Source organism: Littorina saxatilis, linkage group LG2, assembly GCF_037325665.1.
Source record: "Littorina saxatilis isolate snail1 linkage group LG2, US_GU_Lsax_2.0, whole genome shotgun sequence".
NCBI lineage: Eukaryota > Metazoa > Mollusca > Gastropoda > Littorinimorpha > Littorinidae > Littorina > Littorina saxatilis.
The window spans coordinates 3,079,301-3,105,003 of NC_090246.1; the positions used below are offsets into that span (position 1 = coordinate 3,079,301).

The 25,703-nt window shown below is 40.8% G+C and overlaps 2 protein-coding genes across 5 annotated transcripts in view; one reads left to right on the forward strand and one right to left on the reverse strand.

Moving 5' to 3' along the window:
* The first annotated feature begins 4,193 nt into the window (after window positions 1–4,193).
* Window positions 4,194–14,921, forward strand: LOC138958007 (ubiquitin-conjugating enzyme E2 D3-like). Of its 4 annotated transcripts, none has more exons than XM_070329037.1 (7): window positions 4,194–4,340; window positions 4,615–4,694; window positions 5,045–5,111; window positions 9,562–9,596; window positions 9,935–10,012; window positions 12,253–12,358; window positions 13,181–14,921. In XM_070329037.1, exons 2-7 carry the CDS (start codon window positions 4,659–4,661, stop codon window positions 13,354–13,356), a joined length of 498 nt encoding a protein of 165 aa, XP_070185138.1. In that variant the 5' UTR covers window positions 4,194–4,340; window positions 4,615–4,658; the 3' UTR covers window positions 13,357–14,921. The 4 variants fall into 4 exon arrangements, with proteins under 4 accessions (XP_070185138.1, XP_070185134.1, XP_070185136.1 ...); XM_070329033.1 differs by lacking the exon at window positions 12,253–12,358 and adding an exon at window positions 12,092–12,197 and having other exon boundaries at window positions 4,195–4,340; XM_070329035.1 differs by lacking the exon at window positions 12,253–12,358 and adding an exon at window positions 12,092–12,197 and having other exon boundaries at window positions 4,198–4,279.
* A 211-nt stretch (window positions 14,922–15,132) lies between these two features.
* LOC138960464 (protein Njmu-R1-like) overlaps window positions 15,133–25,703 on the reverse strand; it is a 28,053-nt gene continuing 17,482 nt past the window's right edge. Inside the window, exons 11-13 of the mRNA XM_070332372.1 lie at window positions 23,180–23,286; window positions 21,168–21,238; window positions 15,133–19,188 (exon numbers count right to left, since the gene is read on the reverse strand). Of these exons, the coding sequence (XP_070188473.1) occupies window positions 19,050–19,188; window positions 21,168–21,238; window positions 23,180–23,286 (317 nt within the window). The 3' untranslated portion in view covers window positions 15,133–19,049. The remainder of the gene's footprint in view (window positions 19,189–21,167; window positions 21,239–23,179; window positions 23,287–25,703) is intronic.

Below are 25,703 nucleotides of genomic sequence, written 5' to 3' on the forward strand. Positions count from 1 at the left end.
TGTGCCTTTAAGTTTAACAGGGTGTGAATGTTCACCAAATAACCATAAAACAAGTTGTGTCTCATAACTACATGTAGTAGAAAAAGACAGTAACAACATTTTGATCAATACAAAATTACAATAACGAAAAAGAAGAAAACAAATGTTTGAAAATGTTACATGTACAATGTATAGTACCAGTACTACTAGTAGCACACACATAAAAAAAAGATCTTAACTATTGAAGAGGGAAAAACTAATACTAAAAGGACACAGGAATTTTAAAGGCTAATGCGGTAAATGGATGGTAATATCTGCCAGTCTCAGTTTTAACCTTCGCCGGTCGTCGTGGGTCTGTCTTTAATTGCAAATATCTCTTAAAGTAACCAGTTTTAATTGCAAATATCTCTTAAACCAGTTGCAAATATCTCTTAAACCAGTTGGAATTTTGTAATGAGCTTTTAAGAATGCCACAGACACCTAAAAAGCTCTTATGTCCTGAAAGATCATTACATTTCAGCGAGAAGTAATTAAAAAAAACAAAGGTCACATTTAGACTACACACGGAAGACATCGTGGGGCCGTGGGAACCCATGTTTCTCAAACTGAAGGAACTTACATAAAAACTACGGAGAGAAGTCAAGAACCTTCAGGTATTGGCTCTAAACATAATTTTGTATGATCTGTTTAATTTTGGAGTTAATAAGCAAGTCGCGTGGAGCGTAATTAATACATAACAATGTGGGTCCACACGGCCCCACGACGTCTACAGAAGGGTATTCACGTTTTTCCTTTTTTGAGAAGCTTTAGTCCGCACGATAATAATTAAATTAATAATTTAATTACTTCTTGCGGAAATTTAACCACGGCGTCTACGGAAGGGGATGCACATTTTTGCTTCTTTGGAAAGCATGGGTCTACGGAAGGGTACGTATGCATATTTTTCCTTCTTTGAGAAGCATGGGTCCGCACGGCCCCACAATGTCTTCCGTGTGTAGTCGATAACCCGGTCGGGCGAAGGTTAACTCACACTTTAAACAATAAACACAAGATCAAAGAAATAAGCAGTAATGAACAGCAGATAAGTGTACGCAATCAAACCTTATGGAATAATACAAATATAAGGTACAGGAAGCAAACGCTATACATGAATGACTGGATAAAGGCTAAAATATGCGTTGTTAAAGATGTCTTTAACGATAACGACATGTGCTCTTTTGAGGAAATATGTGAACGAACTGGATATAAACAGTCTCGCCTATTTGAATATAATGCAATACAGACTGCCATTAAAGCTCTATTATTGCGTGATACGGGTCAGGCCCGGTCTGATCATATGCCATTTATACAATTATCTCCACGCCAAATTCGCCTAAAGATGTTAAATTATGAGATAAAGGAGCCAATTCAGCTCAGCTGGATTTTGGTCGAACAAATTAAATATTACATTAGAAGATAAACACTGGAAATTAGCTAACGAATGCTCGACAGAAACCCGTCTTCGTCTATTGCATTGGAAAATTTTACACAATATATATCCCACCAACATTTTGCTACATAAGATGGGAATTCGTCAAACAAATCTCTGTCTGTATTGTACATAACGAAACCGACTTCATCGAGCACTTTTTCTGGCAGTGTAGAGCAGTGCAACCCATATATGGCAGGAATGTCAAGGGTACATATTTAAATGTACAGGCAAAAATATAAAGTTAAGCTGCGAAGAGGCTCTTTTTGGTTATTTCACACGTGATATCCCCAGAGAGAAAACCTTCATAATTAATCACCTTATATTGATATCGAAAATGTGCATAAGCCAGTTTAAGTACGGAAATCCAAAAACTAACATGAAGGTCTTATTTCAGAACCAAGCTCGACTTCGAAATCTCTAGTAAAATTGAACTGTGTATAAGAATATAGATAAATAGTAGTATAGTGCTGTTAATGTAAAGTTATTTATATATGCGCCGTATGATGCTGTGCTGAAAACTAGTACTGTAATTGGTAATTTGTAAATTCTCGCCTTTGTCCATCGAGCGTTGGATTAATTAACTTGTTATGTATTGTCCCGCTGAAAATGATATTACTTAACAGAAATATGGGAACAACAACAACAACAACACACACGCACACACACACGCACTCACACACACACACGCACATACACGCAAACAAACGCACAAACTACTAGACATAGCAAAGGTGAATGAAATAGCTGTAACTTTTGAGTAACTGTAGTGAAGATCAGTGTCCATTATATGAATACATGTCCAGGCTAGGTATTAAGGATAAGCGGAAAGAAGTAGAAAAAATAAAAAATAAAAAGACCCATGAAGAAGGATGCCCAACAACAAAAAAAAAAAAAAAAACAAACAAGTCACGTAAGGCGAAAATACAATATTTAGTCAAGTAGCTGTCGAACTCACAGAATGAAACTGAACGCAACGCAACGCAGCAAGACCGTATACTCGTAGCATCGTCACTCCACCGCCCGTGGCAAAGGCAGTGCCCGTGGAATTGACAAGAAGAGCGGGGTATTCGTTGCGCTGAGAAGGATAGCACGCTTTTCTGTACCTCTCTTCGTTTTAACTTTCTGAGCGTGTTTTTAATCCAAACATATCATATCTATATATTTTTGGAATCAGGAACCGACAAGGAATAAGATGAAAGTGTTTTTAAATTGATTTCGAAAAAAAAAATTTGATAATAATTTTTATATATTTAATTTTCAGAGCTTGTTTTTAATCCGAATATAACATATTTATATGTTTTTGGAATCAGCAAATGATGGAGAATAAGATAAACGTAAATTTGGATCATTTTATACATTTTTATTTTTTTTTACAATTTTCCGATTTTTAATGACCAAAGTCATTAATTAATTTTTAAGCCACCAAGCTGAAATGCAATACCGAACCCCGGGCTTTGTCGAAGATTACTTGACCAAAATTTGAACCAATTTGGTTGAAAAATGAGGGCGTGACAGTGCCGCCTCAACTTTCACGAAAAGCCGGATATGACGTCATCAAAGACATTTATCAAAAAAATGAAAAAAACGTTCGGGGATTTCATACCCAGGAACTCTCATGTCAAATTTCATAAAGATCGGTCCAGTAGTTTAGTCTGAATCGCTCTACACACACACACACACACACACACACACACACACACGCACATACACCACGACCCTCGTTTCGATTCCCCCTCGATGTTAAAATATTTAGTCAAAACTTGACTAAATATAAAAAGAAGGGTTGCAGCAGCCTGCATGCAACTGAGGTCCAAAAAAAAATATTTAAAAAAACTTTTAAAAAAATTTTTAAAAAAAACTCACACTTTATTCGTTAAACTGAAACTCTGAAACTTGGAGTAGGAGTGGGACTACTGAACTTTCTTAACTCTCAACAAACATGCATATTCGACAGAAACATGTTATTGATGTTTCAAACATGTTTATTAAATCAAGGGGATCAGCTCACAATGACAGCAACAGACAGCAACAGAGGGAGAAAATGACAAGATTTTCACATCAAATTCAAAAAGCTGCTCTTCCTTCTGACGATAACAGTAAAAGGGAAGTAACCCCTTATCAAAGACCGCAAAGAAACATCTCCAACAAAACGAGAATGCCACATAACTTATGTCACTTTTCGCATACAACTTAACGATACTAACAGAATAGTATCTGACTATTTGCAACGATAATCTGCTTGCACTATCAAATGCAAAGCAAAGCAAAAAACCTCGCAGATTTCAAAACATCCAATCTAGCAAGGGGGACAATTCAAACGCGTCTGGACCTGCACAAAATGAAAGTGGGAACTACTTTGTATCTTTCTGTCATGCCTTCCTGTCATTACATACGTTTAAAAACAATGCTTCTGATAATATAACTTTCACCACAACAATACGTGGTGTGGGAACTTATTCAAACATAAAATACAATGAGCACACTGAATTAAAAATAAGATTGAAAGTAGACATCGAAAACAACAGTTCCAACAGAATGTCACGTCAGTCAAAGATCACAACGGAATAAAACTGCACTGAAAGGTTTTACTCCAATGTATTGTTTGAAAAAGTTACGCTTACCTTGGCAATGTGCGACGTCTCCCTCCGATGAAAACATACACCCAAAACGCTAAGATTCATAAGTTTGTTTTCGTTTCTCTACTTTTGAAAGTCGCCATCTTGTCGGATAACTCCTCTTGTGTTCTCAAGAGTTGTCCTTCCCTTGTAGGTTGTCCATGGATGTAAACAAAGGGAAGACGGAAGTCCACGATAAACATAAATAGGGCAAGTAGGTCATTCCCTGATGATTTGGTGTTGAAGCAAGATTGAATTTGTGGGTTTCCAATAGAGTAGGTTGGAGTTTCGCTTCCTTCTCCTTTATTTTAAAGAAAAGTGTGTGATCGTATACGTGTAGGCCAATGATGTGCGCGTGTGTGAGCGAGAGAGAGAGAGTGTGTGTGTTGTGTGGTGTGTGTGTGTGTGTGTGTGCATTTTACATGACATAACAAATACGAACATATATAATATTGAAGAATAAAACAATATTAGAGACCACAATAAAAACCCATCACTCATACAATAATCCAAGTGGCATTTGTACTGTACTGATTGAAATTGTTTCAGAACACTGCATTTTCTTGGCCAGGTGTTGTTTTTCCGAACGCAAGATGAACAACTTTCCGTGTTTCCGACGTCTTAACAAGGTTGGCTTACTTTCATGACTGAACACACACATGCGCATGCGCGCACACACACACACACACACACACATATGATGCAGTGAAGAAGAAAAACATTCTCTTTTACTTGCTTTAACAATTAAAAACATTTGAATTTTAATTCTTTTCTCCTTTATTCAGTCTGTCTTTCTGTTTTTTATTCTTTACTTGCTTATTTAGCTACCTATTAATTTAGATATATATTTGTTGATCTTTGCATACATTTATGAATTAATTGATTGGTAAATGCAATCATTGGTCTGTTACTCAGTCAGTCACTCAGTTATTCATTCATGTATTCATTTATTCAGTCACTCATTCCTTTCATTTATTAGGAGTACAGTGACCAGCTGCAAAACCCTGTGGAAGGTGTTTCTGCTGGACCTAGGCTTGGGGATAAAAGTAAGAGATTATCTATATATATATACGACTTGTGTCTGTGTGTCTGTGTGTGTGTCTGTGTGGTGTGTCTGTGTGTGAGTTCGCGATGCACGGCCAAAGTTCTCGATGGATCTGCTTCAAATTTGGTGGGCATATTCAGGTAGACCCGGGACAGGACACAACCTGGTCGATATTTCAACACGTGCTCTCAGCGCGCAGCGCTGATCCGATTTTGGTTCCACCTCAGCTATTTTGGTTCCACCTCAGCTACCCGGGCCCCCATACCGACACACCAAAGCCAAAGTTCTCGGTGGATCTTTTTCAAATTTGGACATCGTATTCAGCTACACCCCGGACACAATATCATCGATGAGATATTTCAACACGTGCTCTCAGCGCGCAGCGCTGAACCGATTTTGGTTTTTGTGTTCATTTCACCATTATAAGTAACTCTTCCTTATCTTCTCATCTTCTCCAGGTTTTCAGCGTTTACCTCCCTTCCTTCGTATGGTGCACTATAGTATGAGTGAGGCGTCTTCGGATATTCCCGGCGTTCTGTTACTATTTTTAGAAGGTCACCGCAGTGTCCAGAACGTAAATTGGACCCGTAAATTATCCTCACTGTAAAAGTGCAAAGGTCGAATCAATTTATAGCCACGCGAAAAATACGTATAAGTTACAGCTCCTTCCATCCATGGTATCGCCTGATATTTTGTCGAGACTGGGTCAATGAATATGATGACGTCACTCGAGGCTCTGCCGAGAGTGACGTCATTATATTCTTTCACCCCGTCGAGACAAAATATCACGCGATACCATGCATGGACGGAACTGTAACGTATATATGGCATGACCAAAGTAAAGAGAATTTGTCATGGGATGTGGCAACAAATCATTGGAAATTCACCATGGGCAATCAACCCAAGCCTAGAAGTTGTAGATCTATATTTTGTTTCAGTCTTGGCAAGGCCAGTTTTGTCCAGTTCCGGAAAAGACATAATGAATTCATTCACCCTGCCGAGACGAAAAAAACAATTCCATGGATAAAAACGTATAAGCTTATTATCCCGTGACGCATGAAAGCTAAATTTTGTTTTGAAATGTCATTACAACGTACAGATAACTTATAACGACATAATCGCCTTCACAAGACAGGAAAAACGCACACTTTGTTTTTCGTCTGCTACAAATCTAGTCTTGTTGGTTGACGGAGAGAATAAAGCTTAAATCATACCTTCATCAACAGGAATAAATGCTCAATCCGCTGTCAGTTCGCAACTGAACCTTGTTTTTTTCTTTAACTTTTTGGTTAACATTGAAACGGCAATCCAAAAGAGTGTTTCAGCTGTTTCATGACACAGGCTTAGCTCCTTCTTTTGAGTTGCTTTTCAGTCTAAAATGACACCGGAAGCGAACAAATTGTCGCGTATACTGTCGTCACAAAAAGACGTCATGACAAAGTTACACGCAAAGCGAAAGAGACTTTGACGTCATTTACTTTTGTTTGGAATTTTCCGCCTGTTCCTAGCTTGTCAGTGAAGACCTGACGTGAGTAAGCTTACCCTTTGCAGCTGTGAAATAATCAGTCTTGTGTCTCGGTCGTGTAGGTACAGAGTTTGCTTCTGCAATCATTGTGTTCGTGTTGATGACGGCTTCATAAGATTTCCATTTTCTTGTTTCTGCGGCTGCGCAAGTTATTTTGCCTAGGTCATGGCCGAACTTTAGGCCTACGGAGAAATATCGCTGGATATTTTCTCCCTAGATTAACAGAGACAAAGAAGGGAAGTCATGCTGTATACTGTTATATATCTCTCTATAGATACGGCTTCTCTGTGTTTGTGTGTGTGTGTGTGTGTGTGTGTGTCTCTCTATGTGAGCAACACCTGGGGATTGTTCAGTTCTGTTTGTGATGTGGTCTGGCGGCTTTTGTGTATTTGTATGTACTGGCCTTCCTTTGAAAAGCCATAACAGTTCAAAAGGGCTAACAGATAAGCTATAAATTGCTCAATCCTGTTTGAGTGGAGTTCGCCTCCAAAGGTGATTAACACGGTTACATTCGTCGACAAGGATGGGACTCGATATGGTCAGGAATGGCATTATGGCCACTGAATCATTTTCGTGCTGTTCCCATTCCACGAATCTGGGAGGGACCTAAGCTTGGCGGGTCCATTGTTCGGACCCGGCAAAGCCGGCGTACGGCTCTAAGTACTTCTTCCCGGCGAAGCCGGCTACCCGGCGAAGCGGGTATTCATTCTAGTATTAAATATTTTAATTATCTGAGTGATGCTAAGTGAAAGAACAAGTCACATAAGGCGAAATTATTACATTTAGTCAAGCTGTGGAACTCACAGAATAAAACTGAACGCACTGCATTTTTTCACAATGACCGTAGTCCGCCGCTTGTGCATAACGGAGTGAAACTGGCAAGCCTGTTCAGCGCGGTAGTGGTTTCGCTGTGCTGCATAACACGCTTTTCTGTACCTCTTTTCGTTTTAAAGGCACAGTAAGCCTCCCGTAAACCATCACAGAGCTCCCCGAGCGTCTAAATACAGTACAAGCATACTTCCATTTGAACGCTCACCGAACGGGAACATCCTGGCTGCTTTCTGTCGAGCGTGAGACATTTTCCAAGAATTTATTTTCGTAGACTTGTTCCGTTAACAACAACGGCGCCTCGTTTTTGCGCTAGACCTAACTTTTAAAATCTAAATAATAAATTGACAGCTTGTTACACAAACATTCTTTAATCATAAAAGAATTCGTTTTTCATCAAGACAAGATCAGAACAATTCGAAGTTGTGAAAGTTTAAAAAAAGAAAAGCCCGGAAGCAGGGTCACGCAAGGGTCGTAGCAGACGACGGCCGGTTTATCAGTGCACTGAATCGCCGTTCCTCTCAACAGTCAAAAGCCATCGCTAGAGTTCTTGTGAACCACAGCCGTTGTTTCGTGCATAAAAACACGTGCTATTGTAGATAAGCTCACGTCGAGTCGCATTCAAATGACTAACTATGACGACTGCATTGTGAAAAGGGAAAACTGGATCACACGGGTTCACGATGGCTCAGGGGTAAGATAAACCACGCAAAAATAAATTCTTTGAAAATTATTCGCTCTTTACGGAGGGCACCTAGGATGTTCTCAATTGGTGAGTGTTTAAATGAGAGGGTGTTTGTACTGTGTGTAAAAGCCTGACCGTATCTGTGATGGTTTACGGGAGGCTTACTCTGCCTTTAACTTTCTGAGCGTGTTTTTAATCCAAACATATCATATCTATATGTTTTTGGAATCAGAAACCAACGAGGAATCAGATGAAATTGTTTTTAAATCGATTTCGGAAATTTAATTTTGATCATAATTTTTATATTTTTAATTTTCAGAGCTTGTTTTTAATCCGAATATAACATATTTATATGTTTTTGGAATCAGGAAATAATATAGAATAAGATGAACGTAAATTTGGATCGTTTTATATAAAAAAAAAAATTATTACAATTTTCAGATTTTTAATGACCAAAGTCATTAATTAACTTTTAAGCCACCAAGCTGAAATGCAATACCGAAGTCCGGCCTTCGTCGAAGATTGCTTTACAAAAATTTCAATCAATTTGATTGAAAAATGAGGGTGTGACAGTGCCGCCTCAACTTTTACAAAAAGCCGGATATGATGTCATCAAAAGTATTCATCGAAAAAACAAAAAAAACGTCGGGGGATATCATTCCCAGGAACTCTCATGTCAAATTTCATACAGATAGGTCCAGTAGTTTGGTCTGAATCGCTCTACACACACACACGCACAGACAGACATATACACACACATACACCACGACCCTCGTCCCGATTCCCCCTCTATGTTAAAACATTTAGTCAAAACTTGACTAAATTTATGTAAAAAGAATCGTGAATTGTGAAACTGTTACTGTACCATATGTAGTCCACTGGAATCTTCTAATAACAGCTCTGACACCCAGGATGTCTCACTAAATTTTTCAATGCATACAATCATGTATTATATGACATGGCTTCTGTAAAATCAGAATTTGTTTGAAACTAGCAGCCAATTAGATCTGTTAGAGTCTATTTAGTTTTACATTGAGTCAATGTTTGACATGTATTCTAGTACAATTAGGAATCAAGCAGATGATGGTGTATGATTGTGCGTGCGTGCATGCATGTGTACGTGCGTGTGTCAGTGTGTGTGTGTAGAAAAATTCCCAGAAAGCTACTGGACAGTTGTTAATTGAACTTTTTAAGTGAATTGTTCACGATGATAACCCCAGAATATTAGTTTTTTTGTTTTTTGGGGTTTGGGGATATAACTATTTGAAAAAGTTCAAGCGATACTGTTGCAACAGAATTTGTCATTCAAAGTCAGTGCAAGTTTTCGTCAAACAAACATTCTCTGACTCGGTCAGGACTAAAGGATTGCATTTCAGCTTCAAAGCTTAAAAGTTGATTGTATTTTTTCCCCAGTTTTTCCAAACTGGGATGGATATATTCATGGACCGGTAAGCTACTCCCTATCTCTGTGTGTCTATCTGTCTGTCTGTCTGTCTGTCTCTTTCTCTTTCTCACACACTTTCTTATTCTTTCTCTGATGAGATGTGTGTGTGTGTGTGAGTGTGTGTGTGTGAGTGTGTGTGTGTGTGTGTGTGTGTGTGTGTGTGTGTGTGTGTGTGTGTGTGTGTGAGTGTGTGTGTGTGTGAGTGTGTGTGTGTGTGCGCATGAGGATATATGTTCTTGCATGAATGTTTGTTCCAATGTTTGAGCACAATTCGTAAATTATGTTGTTGTTATTACTGTTGTTGTGGGTATGTTTCATTAATACACATTTACTCCTTTGTAGGAAAACTCACCTTATGAGGGCGGAGTCTTCAAGCTAAGGATCGTGTTTCCTCTTGACTACCCATTCAAACCACCCAAGGTATCATAGCAGTTCTACTTTACTACCTCTTCCAATGCTAAACGTGACCTTTGCAGTTAACCTCGGGATGATGACTGTGCTGTTTTCCGTTGCAGCCCATTAGTTTTAAAATTTGAGTTGAATGAAGTTGTGTGCAAAAGCATCTTATTAGTAGCGCAGACTTGATTAACCTGAAAGATTTTGGAAGAGACGTACGGATTGGATAATAGTGTGCATTGTAAAGTGCACGTGTGTATCGCTGCATTTACAACAACAAGTTGGAGACATGAGAAGCATTGCCATTGGTCCTTAGGACAGTCAAAAAATGCTTCAGAGACCTTACTGGCGCTCTTTTGTTCTTTGCACAAAAAGTATCTTTATTTGGGTTACCGGCGTACACCCGGCAAAGCCGGGTCCCAGGCGCAGCCTGGTATTCGGCTCTACTTCTTCCCGGCGAAGCCGGTATCCGGCGAAGCGGGTAATCATCTAGTTTTGTATAATCTAAGTAATATCCTCAGCTGATAATGACATTTTTCGGTTTTACTGCAGTCTTTCTGTTTTGGGGTGGTATGACCAAATAATGTTATAATCGGCTAAGGATAAAGAATGCCAGGCATTGCAGCAATATACTGTACCTTTTACCCAATATTGACGGACTGTGTCATGATATCTGCTGCTATGGTCTGTTGAGACAGTGATATCAAAATCGAGACCGGACTGTCGAAACAGACCAATAGCAGAAGATATTATCACACAGTCCGTCAATGTTAGCTATATTGCTATTTCTCTGGACATTTTGTATTCACTGTACAGAAATTACAAAAGCATTTGTTTCAATTTTGGCTATTCCATATCCCTCCCTCTGATTATTATTTCTTTTTGTTCACTCTTTTCTTGTACTTTCCAGTGTTTCCAAATGTCTTTTCTTTCAAAAAGTAATTAGTTACTTGTTCAACTAAATTCTGGGATAATTACATCTATATATATATATATATGACTTGTGTCTGTGTGTGTGTCTGTGTGTTCGCGATGCACGCCCAAGGTTCTTGATGGATCTGTTTCAAATTCGGTGGGCATGTTCAGGTACACCCCGGACATAACCTGGTCGATGAGATATTTCAACACGTGCTCTCAGCGCGCAGCGCTGAACCGATTTTGTTTTTTCTCTGGATCCATTCCCAGTAACTCTTCCTTATCTTCTCCAGTGTTTTCAGCGTTTATCTCCCTTCCTTCGTGTGGCGTCAATCCATATTCCCGTTTCTATTTTTAGAAGGTCACTGTCCCGGCAGAGCCGGGTATTACTCTTCTCCAGTGTTTTGCACGTTTATCTCCCTTCCTTCGTGCGGTGCGCCGGCTGCAGCCGGGTATTTGGCTCAACTTCTTCCCGGCGAAGCCGTATACCCGGCGAAGCGGGTATTCATCGAGTTTTCATATATATTTTTTAGTTTTTAAATTTATGTGTCTTTGTTTTTGAAGTGGGGAAGCAATAAAGAGGTCGTCGATAAAGAGGGACTGGGTGGCCGAGTGGTAACGCACTTGCGCTCGGAAGCGAGAGGTTGCGTGTTCAGGCCTGGGTCAGGCCGCAATTTTCTCCCCCCTTTCCTAACCTAGGTGGTGGGTTCAAGTGCTAGTCTTTCGGATGAGAGGAAAAACCGAGTTCCCTTCGTGTACACTACATTGGGGTGTGCACGTTAAAGATCCCACGATTGACAAAGGGTCTTTCCTGGCAAAATTGTATAGGCATAGATAAAAATGTCCATCAAATACCCGTGGGACTTGGAATAAAGTAAAAAATAAAATAAAAATTCCATCTCACACGGCATTTAAAGTCTCAGGAAACATGAATACACGCATGCAGGAAAAAAAATATGGGTAGCGCCGTATGTATGGCAGCTCGCTTTCCCCGGGGAGAAAGCAGCCCGAATTTCCATGAGGGTAACCTCACTGGACTGTAAATCTTATCCAATCCAATCCAATCCAATCCAATATCAGAAATGTCGTCGATATCACTTTTGCAATGAGCTCAGTTTTGCCCAATTGACCAATGGAAATCTACGTAACATATGAAATAGCAATATTCCTTTATAATCTTGTGAACAGGTCAGCTTCGTGACAAAGATCACACACTGCAACATAGCCAGAGACGGATATCTGAGTATGAAAATACTGCATGAGGGATGGGCTCCAGCCTTGACTGTACGAAGAGGTAAATCAACTGTTGTTACTTTTCTGTATTTGTTCCCTCACTGCTCTGTCTGCAGATGGTTTTTTTGACCAGAGTTTTGCACTGCAACATTGACCGGCATGGACATATCAACCTTGATATTCTTAGGAACCAGTGGTCTCCGGCTCTCACAATCAAAAAAGGTACAGTCCTCATGTGACAGAGGGATGCAGTAGTCCCCCTTTTCACAGCAGCTGCTCTGCACAGTTGTTTGCCTTGAGCATTGATCTATATTATGGCTCAAACTTTCAATGGCTGTGAGACACTAGAGGGTTTTAGAGAGAAGATGACAGAGGGATGCAGTAGTCCCCCTTTTCGCAGCAGCTGCTCGGCACAGTTGTTTGCCTTGAGCATTGATCTATTTATAGCTCTAACTTTCAATGGCTGAGAGACACTAGAGGGTTTTAGAGAGAAGATGACAGAGCGATGCAGTAGTCCCCCTTTTCGCAGCAGCTGCTCGGCACAGTTGTTTGCCTTGAGCATTGATCTATTTATAGCTCTAACGTTCAATGGCTGTGAGACACAAGAGGGTTTTAGAGAGAAGATGACAGAGCGATGCAGTAGTCCCCCTTTTCGCAGCAGCTGCTCGGCACAGTTGTTTGCCTTGAGCATTGATCTATATTATGGCTCAAACTTTCAATGGCTGTGAGACACCTGAGAGTTTTAGAGAAGGTCTGACTGCTGTTTTCTCCTGGAAAGGGATGCTTGATCAACAAGTCATGTAAAACGAAATAAATACATTTGATTTAGTCAATCTGTCGGCTTGAATCTTAAAGTTTGATACTGCAAAATGAGAATCTGTCATCACAAAGACGACTTAACTTTTACTGGCACAGAACTTTTCCCTTGCAGATTTGCGGGTGTTTGTGTTGAGGGTGTTTGTGTTGAGGGTGTTTGTGTGGGAGAGGTAAAACAAATCCACTGTATCACTGTTATAACTTGTATATTTGTTTTGATCTCCGCAGTGTTGTTGGGTGTCCGCTCCCTTCTGGATGACCCCAATCCAGATGACCCTCTGGTGCCAGACATAGCCGCTCTGCTAAAGAAGAATCCCGATGAATACTACCGACAGGTGAGAGAGGCTGTTCTCAAATACGCTACCCCTCAGCACGACTCTGACAGTGAATCTGACGGGACATGAACAGTGTGTGAAGACCCACCTTTCAGTGCTGTAGTCAGGCAACAGAAGAACCCTGAAACATTCAGGTGAGGTGGGCCTTTCTCAGGTACAGCTGGGACCTCTGCAAGACTCTTACAGTGAATCTGATGGGAATTAAAAAGAGCGTGAAGATCGACCCATCTTTCAGTGATGTAGTCAGGCAGGAGAAGAAGAACTCTGAATAAACTGCCAGGTGAGGTAGACCTTTCTCAGGTACAGCTGGGACCTCAGCTAGACTGACAGTGGACGTGTAACGGGACATGGAACGAGTAAGAGAACCCATCATTCAGTGCTGCATATCAGGTGACAGAACAGGAATCCTGCAAATTCCATGTGACAAGTAACCTGTCAGACGAGGGAGGCCTTACATTCTTTAAGCCTACAGCAGTCCTCAGTGGGACTGGCAGCAAAAAGAGTCTGAAACCACAAGCACCTGTCAGGGGGCCAGTCAGGTAACAGAAGAAAAATGCTGCTGAAAAATGTACCTGACAGGTGAGCATGGGAGGCCGTTTTCAGATAAATACGACATGACCTCAAAGACTGATGAGATCCTCCTGTCAGTGCTCTCATCCTGTACAAAATGAGGAACCGTGAGTAATGTACTGGACATTTTACCTGTCAGGTGAGGAGACTGTTCTCAAATCTGCCACCCCTCAGTATACAGCTCGGATGATGAGTGATGGCACATGAACAAGAGAGAGAAAAGTCCTCTGCAATGCTCCAGGACATGTACCACATGTGAAGCACAACTCTGAAGAGCTCTCCTTGTGTGATGAATACCGAAGACGGGTGAAGAAGGCCATTCTTCACAACATGTCATACTGGCAGAGGTCACTCCAAAGCAAGTGTGTACAACTGCAAAGAATACAGTGCATGTGGTAGGCTAGCACACATGTCGTGAGAGGACATACTGGGCACTTCATGTCCCTCGATCAATGGCAAGTGTCTTTTCAGAACAGGGATGTGTTTGGTTAGGCCAAAAAAAAAAAATAGGTCTGTTTACGGTAACCCGACCGACCCTATTTTTTTCGCGCGACCCTAGACTTTTTTTTGGCATTTGGGGGGAAAAAAAAAGAAAAAAAAAATCTTTTTGCAAAATAACGTAAAAATATGGTTTTTTGGAAAAAAAAAAAAAAAAAAAAAAAAAAAAAAAAAAAATCCCGACCTACCGACCCTATTTTTTGGGCCTATGTTACTGTAAACAGACCTTTTTTTTTTTTTGGCCTTATACAACAAAATGGGTAACGGAAGATGCTCTCTTCTTCTTCCCCGCCCACTGCTGTTCAATGGGAATTACGGATGTTGCCTTACTCTTCAGTGCCACCAGGTCGCCCAAGATGCTACTCCATGGTTTCTCACTTTAGAACACCACACCTGAGTTTCTCGTTGAGATAATAAAGTGTTCTATGTCTACCTCTAATAGACACAGGTTATTGAAAAGGGAAAGGACCGCTACTTAATAATGTCAGATTGAAACAGTGGCGGTAGAACCCATCATATCAGAAGCTATACATTGTTGAATTACAAATAAAGACACTTCAAAACAGTGTGTATGTGTGTGTGTCTGTGTGTGTGTGTGTGTCTGTGTGTCTGTGTGTGTGTCTGTGTGTCTGTGTGTGTGTGTGTGTGTGTCTGTGTGTGTGTGTCTGTGTCTGTGTGTGTGTCTGTGTGTGTGTCTGTGTAATTCTGAATTGCACAAGCTATCATTCATATTGCACAAAATGTCATCAGCTCCTCTACAAAACATAACAACTTGCATGCGCGTACCAAGTGTGTAATATTAGGACACATCCTTGCTGTACATGTGTAACTGAGTTACGGGCCTTCTTTAATGCAATCATCAATAAATTGTTTAAAACATCTGATTTGCTAAACAGGTATACAAAGTTCAATAGGCGTTTTGAGGAAAAATATTCAGGAGTGCAATATTGCATAATGAGGAGTACTAATAAGATACCGTGACACGTACATGTACGATTTTTGCTCCAAGGTTCTGAGAATTGATGAGTGAATGTTGATTAGTGCATGTTCACAATCTCCCTAATTCAACACTCTGTTTCAATGGACGATTTTTGGAAATAACTCTGTCGGGTTTGTGTGGGTGTTGGGAGAGTTACCTTTTCTTGCAAAACGGCAGACACACGATGAGGGAACCATGCAAGAACAACAACAACAATTCTTTATTTAATGAGGGTAATGAGTAATCAGTGATCTGCTTGTTTACATCTGGCCCTCACATGTTTCCGACAAACCCCTCGATAGTGATTGGTCCCTTCGTGGTTTTTCTACCGTTTTGCAAGAAAAGGTAACTCTCCCACAACCCATACAAACCCGATGGAGTTATTTTCCGAATTCGTCTATTTCACAACCATCACACATAATTATGCTGCAACCGTTGACTTGTGTGAGGAAGAAAAGAGAGAGAGGAGTGCATGCCATGGATACTGCACGGCAGAAACCAGCTTGTTCCGGGGCCCACGTGCCCCGGGCAGCTGCCTAAACGGTTTGACATCTCACCAACAACAAAAGAATACAAAGTGCATACATGTATTAAATGCAGTTCCCCATGCAGCTCTGAACAATATTCTACTCTTTTTTTTTTATGCAACTAGAAGGCAAAGTTTGCTTATGTGTTTTTAAATCATGATTTCTCAACTTCCTATTCAGTTGATGAATAAGTTGGCCTGTGTGTTCACGTTCAATGTTTCCTTATTTGTTCAACTAAAATCAGCATTATTTGATAAGGGAAGTTGCTTGACGTCAGCAGTCGGCAAAATGTATTTCAATCGACAAAAACTTCATTTCTTCAGATCTGCCAAACTGTCTTCAGGGTTGGGGAAGGTGATATTAACTGTGAAAAATAAAAAACTAATGTATGGCTATTTTGGAAAATTTACAGAAGAAAAAAATTCCTAGCGCAAGCCTTGTACGATATATGTTCATGGAATAAACAGTCAAAACTACAAGTTGGTATGTACATCACTCACTCAAAAGGTAAAAATTGGGCGCTCACCTAATATCACAACCAAGATGTACATAGGTATTACTTTGAAACGTACACATCTAGTTATCATCACTGAGTAAAGTTTTCTTTCCAGTGAATTACAAAAGTAAACAGTGAGGTGAGGTGGATGGGTGGGTGTGGGGATTTGATACAGGTGAGGTGTTGACAAGGGGAAGCCTAAGTTGGGCAAGATTAGGGAAACTGGGAGAATATTAGCAAACAAAAACATAAGGAAATTAAATCGAAAAATCTTGCATCTGCATGAGGCATAACACATGAGCTTTATACCTTTCACTCCAGGCATCATACACACGATGGGTTATTCTCTTTAGCTGTGTACCATTTTGTGACATGCATTTTCAGTCCTTTAAATGATTATAACGTATTCTGAATAGTAACTAGAATGAATTCTCTTTATTTTTTTCAGTAATATGTACTCCAGTTTTCCTTTCAAGGAAAAGGATTAGTACAGAAATGTACATATAGTTCTGGAGAATAACCCAGATCTTCTGTCGCTAGAGTATGTTGATGAACAATAAAGCCAAAAGGAGATAAAAAGGAAACAAGAAGAGCAGGCAGAACACTATTAAAGCAAATATGTAAGACAATAAACTGAAATGTTATCATTCACTCATTATTCACGCTAAAAAAAATTCTGAATAAAAGTTTTGAATATCGTGGGCAAACAAAACCATCATTTCAAACATAATGAATAGGAAAACAAATGGAATGTTTCACCGAGTATATATGTCCACTGAAATAGTGTCTTTATACAACCATATGAAAACTGTTTCTGACTGTACACACAGTACAATATGATGGGGGGAAAAGTGTTGTTCATTTCATGTGGAGAAAAGAGAAATAAGGTCTGAGGTACATATCTTACGTTCAGTTTGCACTGAGGAACACAATTATGCAATAAAAGATACACTCCACAAAAAGCTTGAAAGGCAATAAAAGATACACTCCACAAAAAGCTTGAAAGGCAATAAAATATACACTCCACAAAAAGCTTGAAAGGCAATAAAAGATACACTCCACAAAAAGCTTGAAAGGCAATAAAATATACACTCCACAAAAAGCTTGAAAGGCAATAAAAGATACACTCCACAAAAAGCTTGAAAGGCAATAAAAGATACACTCCACAAAAAGCTTGAAAGGCAAAAAAGTGCAAGTTGCATAATACAAAGACGTAGTAGATGAAAGGTTAATCTGTCCTCAGATCCCATTTTTTTTCTACGCTGCAATCTATGGTGATCGAGCCATAGAAAAGCTCTGTCATCGCAAAGCGCTGAATTCTTTATGTGTTCTCCATGTTTGGGAAAATAAAATACTGGGCAATTACAAAATGTATGGTGTCGCTATTCGGGATCAACACCTTGGCTCTACGCTTCAACTTTATGGACATACTGTGTAAGCAAATGATGATGAACGCAGTGACTGCATTCTAGCAATTTTAACAAATGATGTTGCTCTATAATTATATGCACACTTGAACAACAGGACTTGTTTTTTATTTGAAGTGTTCTTGCTGCCACTGGGGGAGGCTCACAGTACATGTGTTACTATAGTTCACCCCGGGAACAGACTACTTCCAATTCAGTAGGGGGGGCGACTATCCTCAACCCGGCAGGTCCCCAGGTGGCGGATAGGGGAACGGCCCCCAGATGTGCATGGGGGCCAGCTGCGAATATAGAATAAGCAGTCCCGGACCAACTAGCGGTGTCTCTACCAGGACGGGGTGGGTTGGCAGATGGCACTGACTACCCTATAAATGCCCTACGTGTCCGATGACGGTTACACCATGTGAGTAAGAGCCGCATTAAAAGCTCTAGCCCCAGGGTGGAACCCCCCCCCCCCCCCCCCCCCTAAGAAATCCCCCATGTGTTCCCAGGGTTAGGTTTTTGAGCCAGGAACTGAGGGCGGGGTAACCCTGAAAGAAACCTAAGGGCTGAAGTCGGAGGATCTGGGCCAACAGGCGCACCTTAACCAACCACAGATCCACGCAAATGGCAAAACAGCGAACGACAAGCAGAAGACTATGGTTCACCCACACACTATAGCTGGATTTTGAGTATTGGTGAAAAGAGAATTATAACAAATTTGAAAGAAACAGGGTTTTTTCCTGGCAACAGTGCCATCCATTCTAGCAACAATGTAATCTCAAACCAGATAGAAATGTGTCTGAAAGTACATGTACACATCCAATTACAGCTGGACACAAGTTTGCTTTTCCTACAACAAAATTAAAATTGTATGCAGCTTGCATGAAATCTTAAGTTTGATAAGAGACAATGACTGAACAGATCAAACATAGTGCACAATGCACATGATAATGGTGAACATTTCCACGATGAAAGATTTAGTAGAAACAATAATTCACTGACCAAGAGAATGACAAACTGCAGTCTAAGCAAGCTGTACGAAACCTGAAACTCTCAGGTAAGAATGATAGCTGATGCTGAATCAGTCACACACTGTAAGTATTCCCCCTTGCACACACACACACACACACACACACGCACACACACACACACTCCCCCCATCTACCCACCCCCACTCCTCTCCCATCATATTCCCAATCTAAGGCAAACTTTAAGTAACCACACAAAGAATGCGTAAATGTGTCTGGCAAGAAGACTAAACCATGATCATGTCATTTTTGCAGTTTCTAAGCAAACTGGATTCCTTTTTCCCGTATAAACTTCTCCAGGGCTGTCAGAACCTTCAGAGTCTCAGCACTGGCATCCAGCTTCACGTAACGCAGCAGAAGATTTCCTGAGCCACATTTCTTCAGGAACACAAAGGATCTGAAACAAAAGGCATACATCATATTTAATCATTCAGGAGCATGAAGGCTCTGAGACAATAAGGAGGTTTAGAAACTGCGTCACCTATCAGCTACGTCACCCACCAGGACACGTCACCCACCAGGACACGTATCTCACATGCGGGTCGCGCTGCGTGAGGTGATTAGGTACGTGTTCACGTAGCAAACCCTTCCATACGTCAGCGCAACGTATGTCAGATTTTATCAAGTCAAACCATCCGAGAAGGGTGCAAGGATGCTCAATATTTTCTGGAATCTTTCCTTCACGCTTCAGTCCATATTTCATAATTCTGGTTTGTATACATCGTAGTCGCCGATGTGTCAAGAGCATGACCCCACGAACGACAAGGTGCTGAGACTTACGTCGCGTATCCTTCTGTGGGCCTATTGAGTGTGCTTGCCTCGATTCACTTCGAAAAGCAGACACAGAAAGCAAAATACCACTCGTTCAAATGTATTTTGTAGTTAAATCTGTTCAGTGGGATGAATTCAATCCCTCCGGTAGAAAAAATAATGAAAAAGCTCCCCTAGAATGGATTTTAGTGCAAATGTGTCGGTGTCTCGATAATACGTGAACACTGTGACGTTTTTGACAACTTCTGAGGTTAGATACCACGTTATGTGCATACTACACCCCTATCACTGCGGGTATTCCCACTGTCGATCGCTGTGCGTGCTTCTGATACGGGCGTGATCACGTATAAAACTTTTTATTATTCAGCATAACAGTAACCTTTTCCCAGGAACAGATCAAGTCTGCTAGGTAACCCAATGCACACGTGTATCATGTGTGTGTGGTTGGGGTGGGGGGTGTTGTGTAGTTTGGTTAGTAAAACTGCCTAGCAAGAATGTTTTGTTGCATAAAGACTTTGGAAACGACCCTAAAGTAATGTTCCGTCCAATTCACTTATTTGAATTGATGGCTAGGTTTGGGTACACACGCACACACGCAGACACACCCACAAACACACACACACACACACACACACACATACACACATACACGCACACAATCGCACACATGGCGTCGCCCATTTACACAGACAGACAAGCAGACAGACATACAAACACACACACATACACACATTCGCAAACGCACACAACAGTTAGAAACACAACGACACCCACTTACACACTAACACACACCCTTATAAGCGGGGGTGAAAGCGTGGTGGCCAGTGACCCAGAACGAACACAAGCCAACACTCGAAGTTCGATTGCCCTCCTTTTTTCTCTGTTTCCTTAAAAAAAAAAAATTCATTGACTTTACCTGCTGGTTAACACTCGGTATGATCTGGGTCAGTGGAACATAACTTCCACGTGCAGCACACAGCGACACCCACACAATGACAGCAGCAGTTTCAACACTGGGTATTGTTGCAGACTGTAGCGCGCTGTCCGCGATTTTTTAAAGCACGGAATGCATGATGATCGAAAGGAGTTTTGCCCTACTTTGATACGTGACGTGGTATCTAACGAGCAGTTTTTACAACATTCCTCTGCGTGACTTATCTCGATAGGGATAGGTGAGGTCGGTTTAAGTGACGCAATATCTAAACCTCCCTAATGAAACACTCTAGGTCCCTACAAGCAAAGGAGAAAAGAATTGATAATACATCGCATTTATTTAGGAACTTGAACATTCTGAAATAGATCACTTAAATCACATTTATTATGTAACATAAAGGCTCTGATACAGAAAACACAAGTTCCTCAGAAGAACAAGTGAAACAGAACACACCACACTTTTCATTCACCATATTTTTTCACTTGAAGGGTCTAATGCAGAACCCACACAACACATAAAGTATTTACGGAAGACAATAACTTGAGGTAGCAAATAACACATACACACACAAAGCAATTACACAATGCTCTAATTGTGAAGAAAACACTTTTTACTAGCTGGTAGAAGTTATTTTCTTGACAGAAATGCAAACGCACAAAAAAATGTCTCACCGATACAGAGCGTAGTGATCCAATTCTGCTTGTCTCAGGAATCTTTTCAGTTTGTTCAGGTTGTGAATGAACTGTGAACAAAGAGACGGAAAAATGTAGGCATGCTTTGTGCAATCTAAAGTGAAACATAATAACTCACTTTTGAGAGTTATTCAATATAAGACCATCACTAGCATTGGGGAAATAAAAACACACAAATACAGAATAGTGGATTGTGTAAAACTAATGTTGCCTCATATTGTTACACCCCCGGTATAGGGGTGTGTATAGGTTTCACTCGATGTGTTTGTTTGTGTGTTTGTTTGTGTGTTTGTTTGTGTGTTTGTGTTCGCAAGTAGATCTCAAGAATGAACGGACCGATCGTCACCAAACTTGGTGAACAGGTTCTATACATTCCTGAGACGGTCCTTACAAAAATTGGGACCAGTCAAACACACGGTTAGGGAGTTATTGGTGGATTAAAATTATACAAGGACTTATAGAGGCACACCCCCGTTGGTCAAAGGGAAATAACCATTCTCACTGCCACCAACTGAGAAGGTTATTTCCCTTTGTCGCTTTGACGGGGGTGTTTTTCCTATCGGAGGAATTTCTTGTTATTGTAGGTTTACAGATGTAGAGGTTACATGCCTCATATTGTTATTGTAGGTTTACAGATGTAGAGGTTACATGCCTCATATTGTTATTGTAGGTTTACAGATGTAGAGGTCACATGCCTCCTATTGTTATTGTAGGTTTACAGATGTAGAGGTTACATGCCTCCTATTGTTATTGTAGGTTTACAGATGTAGAGGTTACATGCCTCCTATTGTTATTGTAGGTTTACAGATGTAGAGGTTACATGCCTCCTATTGTTATTGTAGGTTTACAGATGTAGAGGTTACATGCCTCCTATTGTGATTGTAGGTTTACAGATATAGAGGTTACATGCCTCATATTGTGATTGTAGGTTTACAGATGTAGAGGTTACATGCCTCATATTGTTATTGTAGGTTTACAGATCAACCTTTCCTCTATCTTATTTCTTTATCTTACTTTATTTATTTATTTTTGCATTCACCTTTTTGCATTTTGTTGACTTTGAAAGAAATAACAGTTTCATTCCAGTCTTATGGAGTTCTCTCCCTTGTTCTATTTATGGGTGAAAAGGCAAGTTATTTCCATGGACAGTGTAAAGTCAAAAGAAACCGCCTGGCAAATCGCCTGGCTGGCCAATGAAAAATCTGGTCAAATGCGACCCTTTTGGTTGTAATTTCGAGTTTTAAAGGCATATAAACACTGCAGATCAACCGGGCCAGGGACATTTCTGCCAGGCTAGTGACTTTCTTGAAGTTACTCGCCCGGCTGCCTGCCAAACGGTTGTGTGACGTGTCTAGTGTGTTGGCAAAGTGTCTTGTGCTTGTCACTTCTCGCTTTCAGCCCTCACCGCTGGCTAGCACCGTCTGTCCTTTTTAGGACAATGCGAAAAGAGAGCAGAATGCGTCAGTCTCTCCTGCCAGTACAATAACCTCTCCACAACAAGCCCTATGTAGTGCCTCCGTCGCGGCGACAGGCGTAAACTGGGTACCGCAAGGACCGAGGCTAGACTACAAGGACTCGGAGGAGGTTGGCCCCTAGACGTGCGGCATGCGGGCCCACCGGTGTGTGGAAACGCCCAGGTGCCCACGAACCAACCTCCAGCTATGGGTCAAATAGCCGGGCAGGATAGGCTCGTAAACCCTGGCAGGCAGCTATCCTAAGAGAAGACCACTCTGAATTCAAAACGAGGGTAGAGGAGGCTCATCATCCATGGAAGGAAACTCGTCTAGGAGAAGGAAAACTCCGAAATGAAACCCACGCAGTCCCTCGAAGACGGAACGGCACTGGCCTTTTTTAGGCGGGGAGCAGACCGGGTGCCTACGCTACCCTCGACAAATGGTTGTGTCATCAACTCGCCCGGCTGGTGAGTTACAATTCTGAAACTTGGCCATCCCTGCATTACTTCACTTTGTGAAAGAAAAAGAAGTACTTACTGCCAATTTGACGGATTCCAGAGAGTCCCTGACCTTGGTGACATTCTTGGGGTCAATGGTTGCTAGGTGATCACTGGCCAGCTTGCAAAAGTGGCAAGACTCGATGCCTGAGAAAAAGAAATCCTCTGTTGTATAACAAGTCGCGTAAGGCGAAAATACAACATTTAGTCAAGCTCAGTCGAACTCACAGAATGAAACTGAACGCATTCAGACCTGTGCACACTCAAAACGCTCATCAGTAGTAAACAAACCAAATTTCAGTAGTTTTTAAAATGTTTCAGTAGTAAGCTGTAACGACAGTTCAAGACATAATTCTGCTCACAAAGCACACAAACTGGATTTTACGATCTCCAGGTTGTCTTGAGAATAACTGGACTTCCGTTTTCTTCTTCTTTGGTGACAGAGCTGGAAGGGTTATATCAGGGCGGTGCTGCTTTGACATATAACGTGCGCCACACACAAGACAGAAGTCGCAGCACAGGCTTCATGTCTCACACAGTCACATTATTCTGACACCGGACCAACCAGTCCTAGCACTAAACCCATAATGCCAGACGCCAGGCGCGGCGGAGCAGCCACTAGATTGCCAATTTTAAGTCTTGGGTATGACCCGGCCGGGGTTCGAACCCACGACCTCCCGCTCACTGGGCGGACGCCTTACCATTTGGCCTCTGTGATGCGGTCTCTTCACTATCTGAATCTCGCACTCTTTTTTTCTTTTCCATGTTTCACTTCAATCACAAGTTGCCACGCAGACGCTGGACGAACTAAGTATGAGAACAAATACTCAATGCTGAGAACACGCGCGCTTCCGGTAAATCGGAAAACGTCTTTTCAGCGCAAGGGTCAAAACATCTTAAAACAGAAAAAAAGTACAAAACATTTTTATTTTATTTTAGTAAAACATCGGAATTTCGGAATTTTAATTAAAAATCCGTAGCACCGTATTCTGCATATAACAATCAGAGAAATTACGAAAAACCGTAGATGTGCACAGGTCTGCGCATTGCATTTTTTCCGCAAGACAGTACACTCGTAGCATCGTCTATCCACCGCTCGTGGCAAAGGCAGTGAAATTAACAATCCAGAAAAGCGCGGTAGCGGTTGCGCTGAGGAGGATAGCACGCTTTTCTATATTTTCTTTTTAACTTTCTGAGCGTGTTTTTAACCCAAAAATATCATATCTATATGTTTTTTGAATCAGGAACGGACAAGGAATAAGATGAAATTGTTTTTAAATCGATTTCAGAAATTTAATTTTAAGCATAATTTTTATATTTTTAATTTTCAGAGCTTGTTTTTAATCCGAATATAACATATTTATATGTTTTTGGAATCAGAACATAATAAAGAATAAAATAAAAGTAATTTTGGATCATTTTATAAAAAAAAATTTTAATTACAATTTTTAGATTTTTAATGACTAAAGTCATTAATTAATTTTTAAGCCTCCATGCTGAAATGCAATACCGAAGCCCGGCCTTCGTCGAAGATTGCTTGGCCAAATTTTCAATCAATTTGATTGAAAAATGAAGGTGTGACAGTGCCGCCTCAACTTTTACAAAAAGCCGGATATGACGTCATAAAAGATATTTATCGAAAAAAAGAAAAAAACGTCTGGGGATATCATACCCAGGAACTCTCATGTAAAATTTCATAAAGATCGGTCCAGTAGTTTGGTCTGAATCACTCTACACACACACACGCACAGACAGACACACACACACACACACACACACACACAGACAGACAGACAGACACACACACACTCACACACACCACAACCCTCGTCTCAATTCCCCCTCTATGTTAAAACATTTAGTCAAAACTTGACTAAATGTAAAAAGAAGACACGCCAGTAACCAGGTTAGGTACTTGTTTTGATCAACATTTTGGCAGATAAATCGCCTTCATCAGGATGGTAAGCTCTGTTGTATAAAGGAATTATTACTCTACCCAAACCCAAAGGCCTTTTCAATCCAATGTCTCACAATAAGAGGACCAAAATAAGACCTCCAAAAATCCAAGAAAATCAGGTCTGAACAAGAGGCGAAGCCTTCAAGGCTCACATAAGAAATCGACAAACAATAACACAAACTCAATCACTCCGTCACACATACACACACACACACAGTAAGCATAGGTGACACTGTGCAAGAAAGCGAGACACTAGATCTAGGTCTGTCTGCATGTAGCCTGTAACTTACAGGGACACGACTGCCAACTAGTCTCGGCCCGCTCAAAATAACAATGACCGAGACTTTCAGTAATTCCTTCGCGTGACGTCTAACCCTCTTACGTCATAATGTGACGTCTTCAAATGACGAAATGTTAAAAGTTTCTACCACAGACATACACACGCACACACGCACACACGCACAGACAGACAAAGTTACGATCGCATAGGCTACACTTACGTGAGCCAAAAAGGAGGGAGTCTTAAAACAGGGAGACATTTACAGACATCATGCACAGAAGATTGGACAAATCAAGGTCTTACAAAAGGGGAAGTCTTACATGTGGG

Bases quoted from the DNA above. Each gene is read 5' to 3' on its own strand.
- LOC138958007 (XM_070329037.1), top strand. From the start codon at position 4,659: ATGAACAACTTTCCGTGTTTCCGACGTCTTAACAAG. The intron at 4,695-5,044 runs GTTGGCTTACTT...TTCATTTATTAG, and splicing joins GTTTCCGACGTCTTAACAAG to GAGTACAGTGACCAGCTGCA. The intron at 5,112-9,561 runs GTAAGAGATTAT...TTTTTTCCCCAG, and splicing joins ACCTAGGCTTGGGGATAAAA to TTTTTCCAAACTGGGATGGA.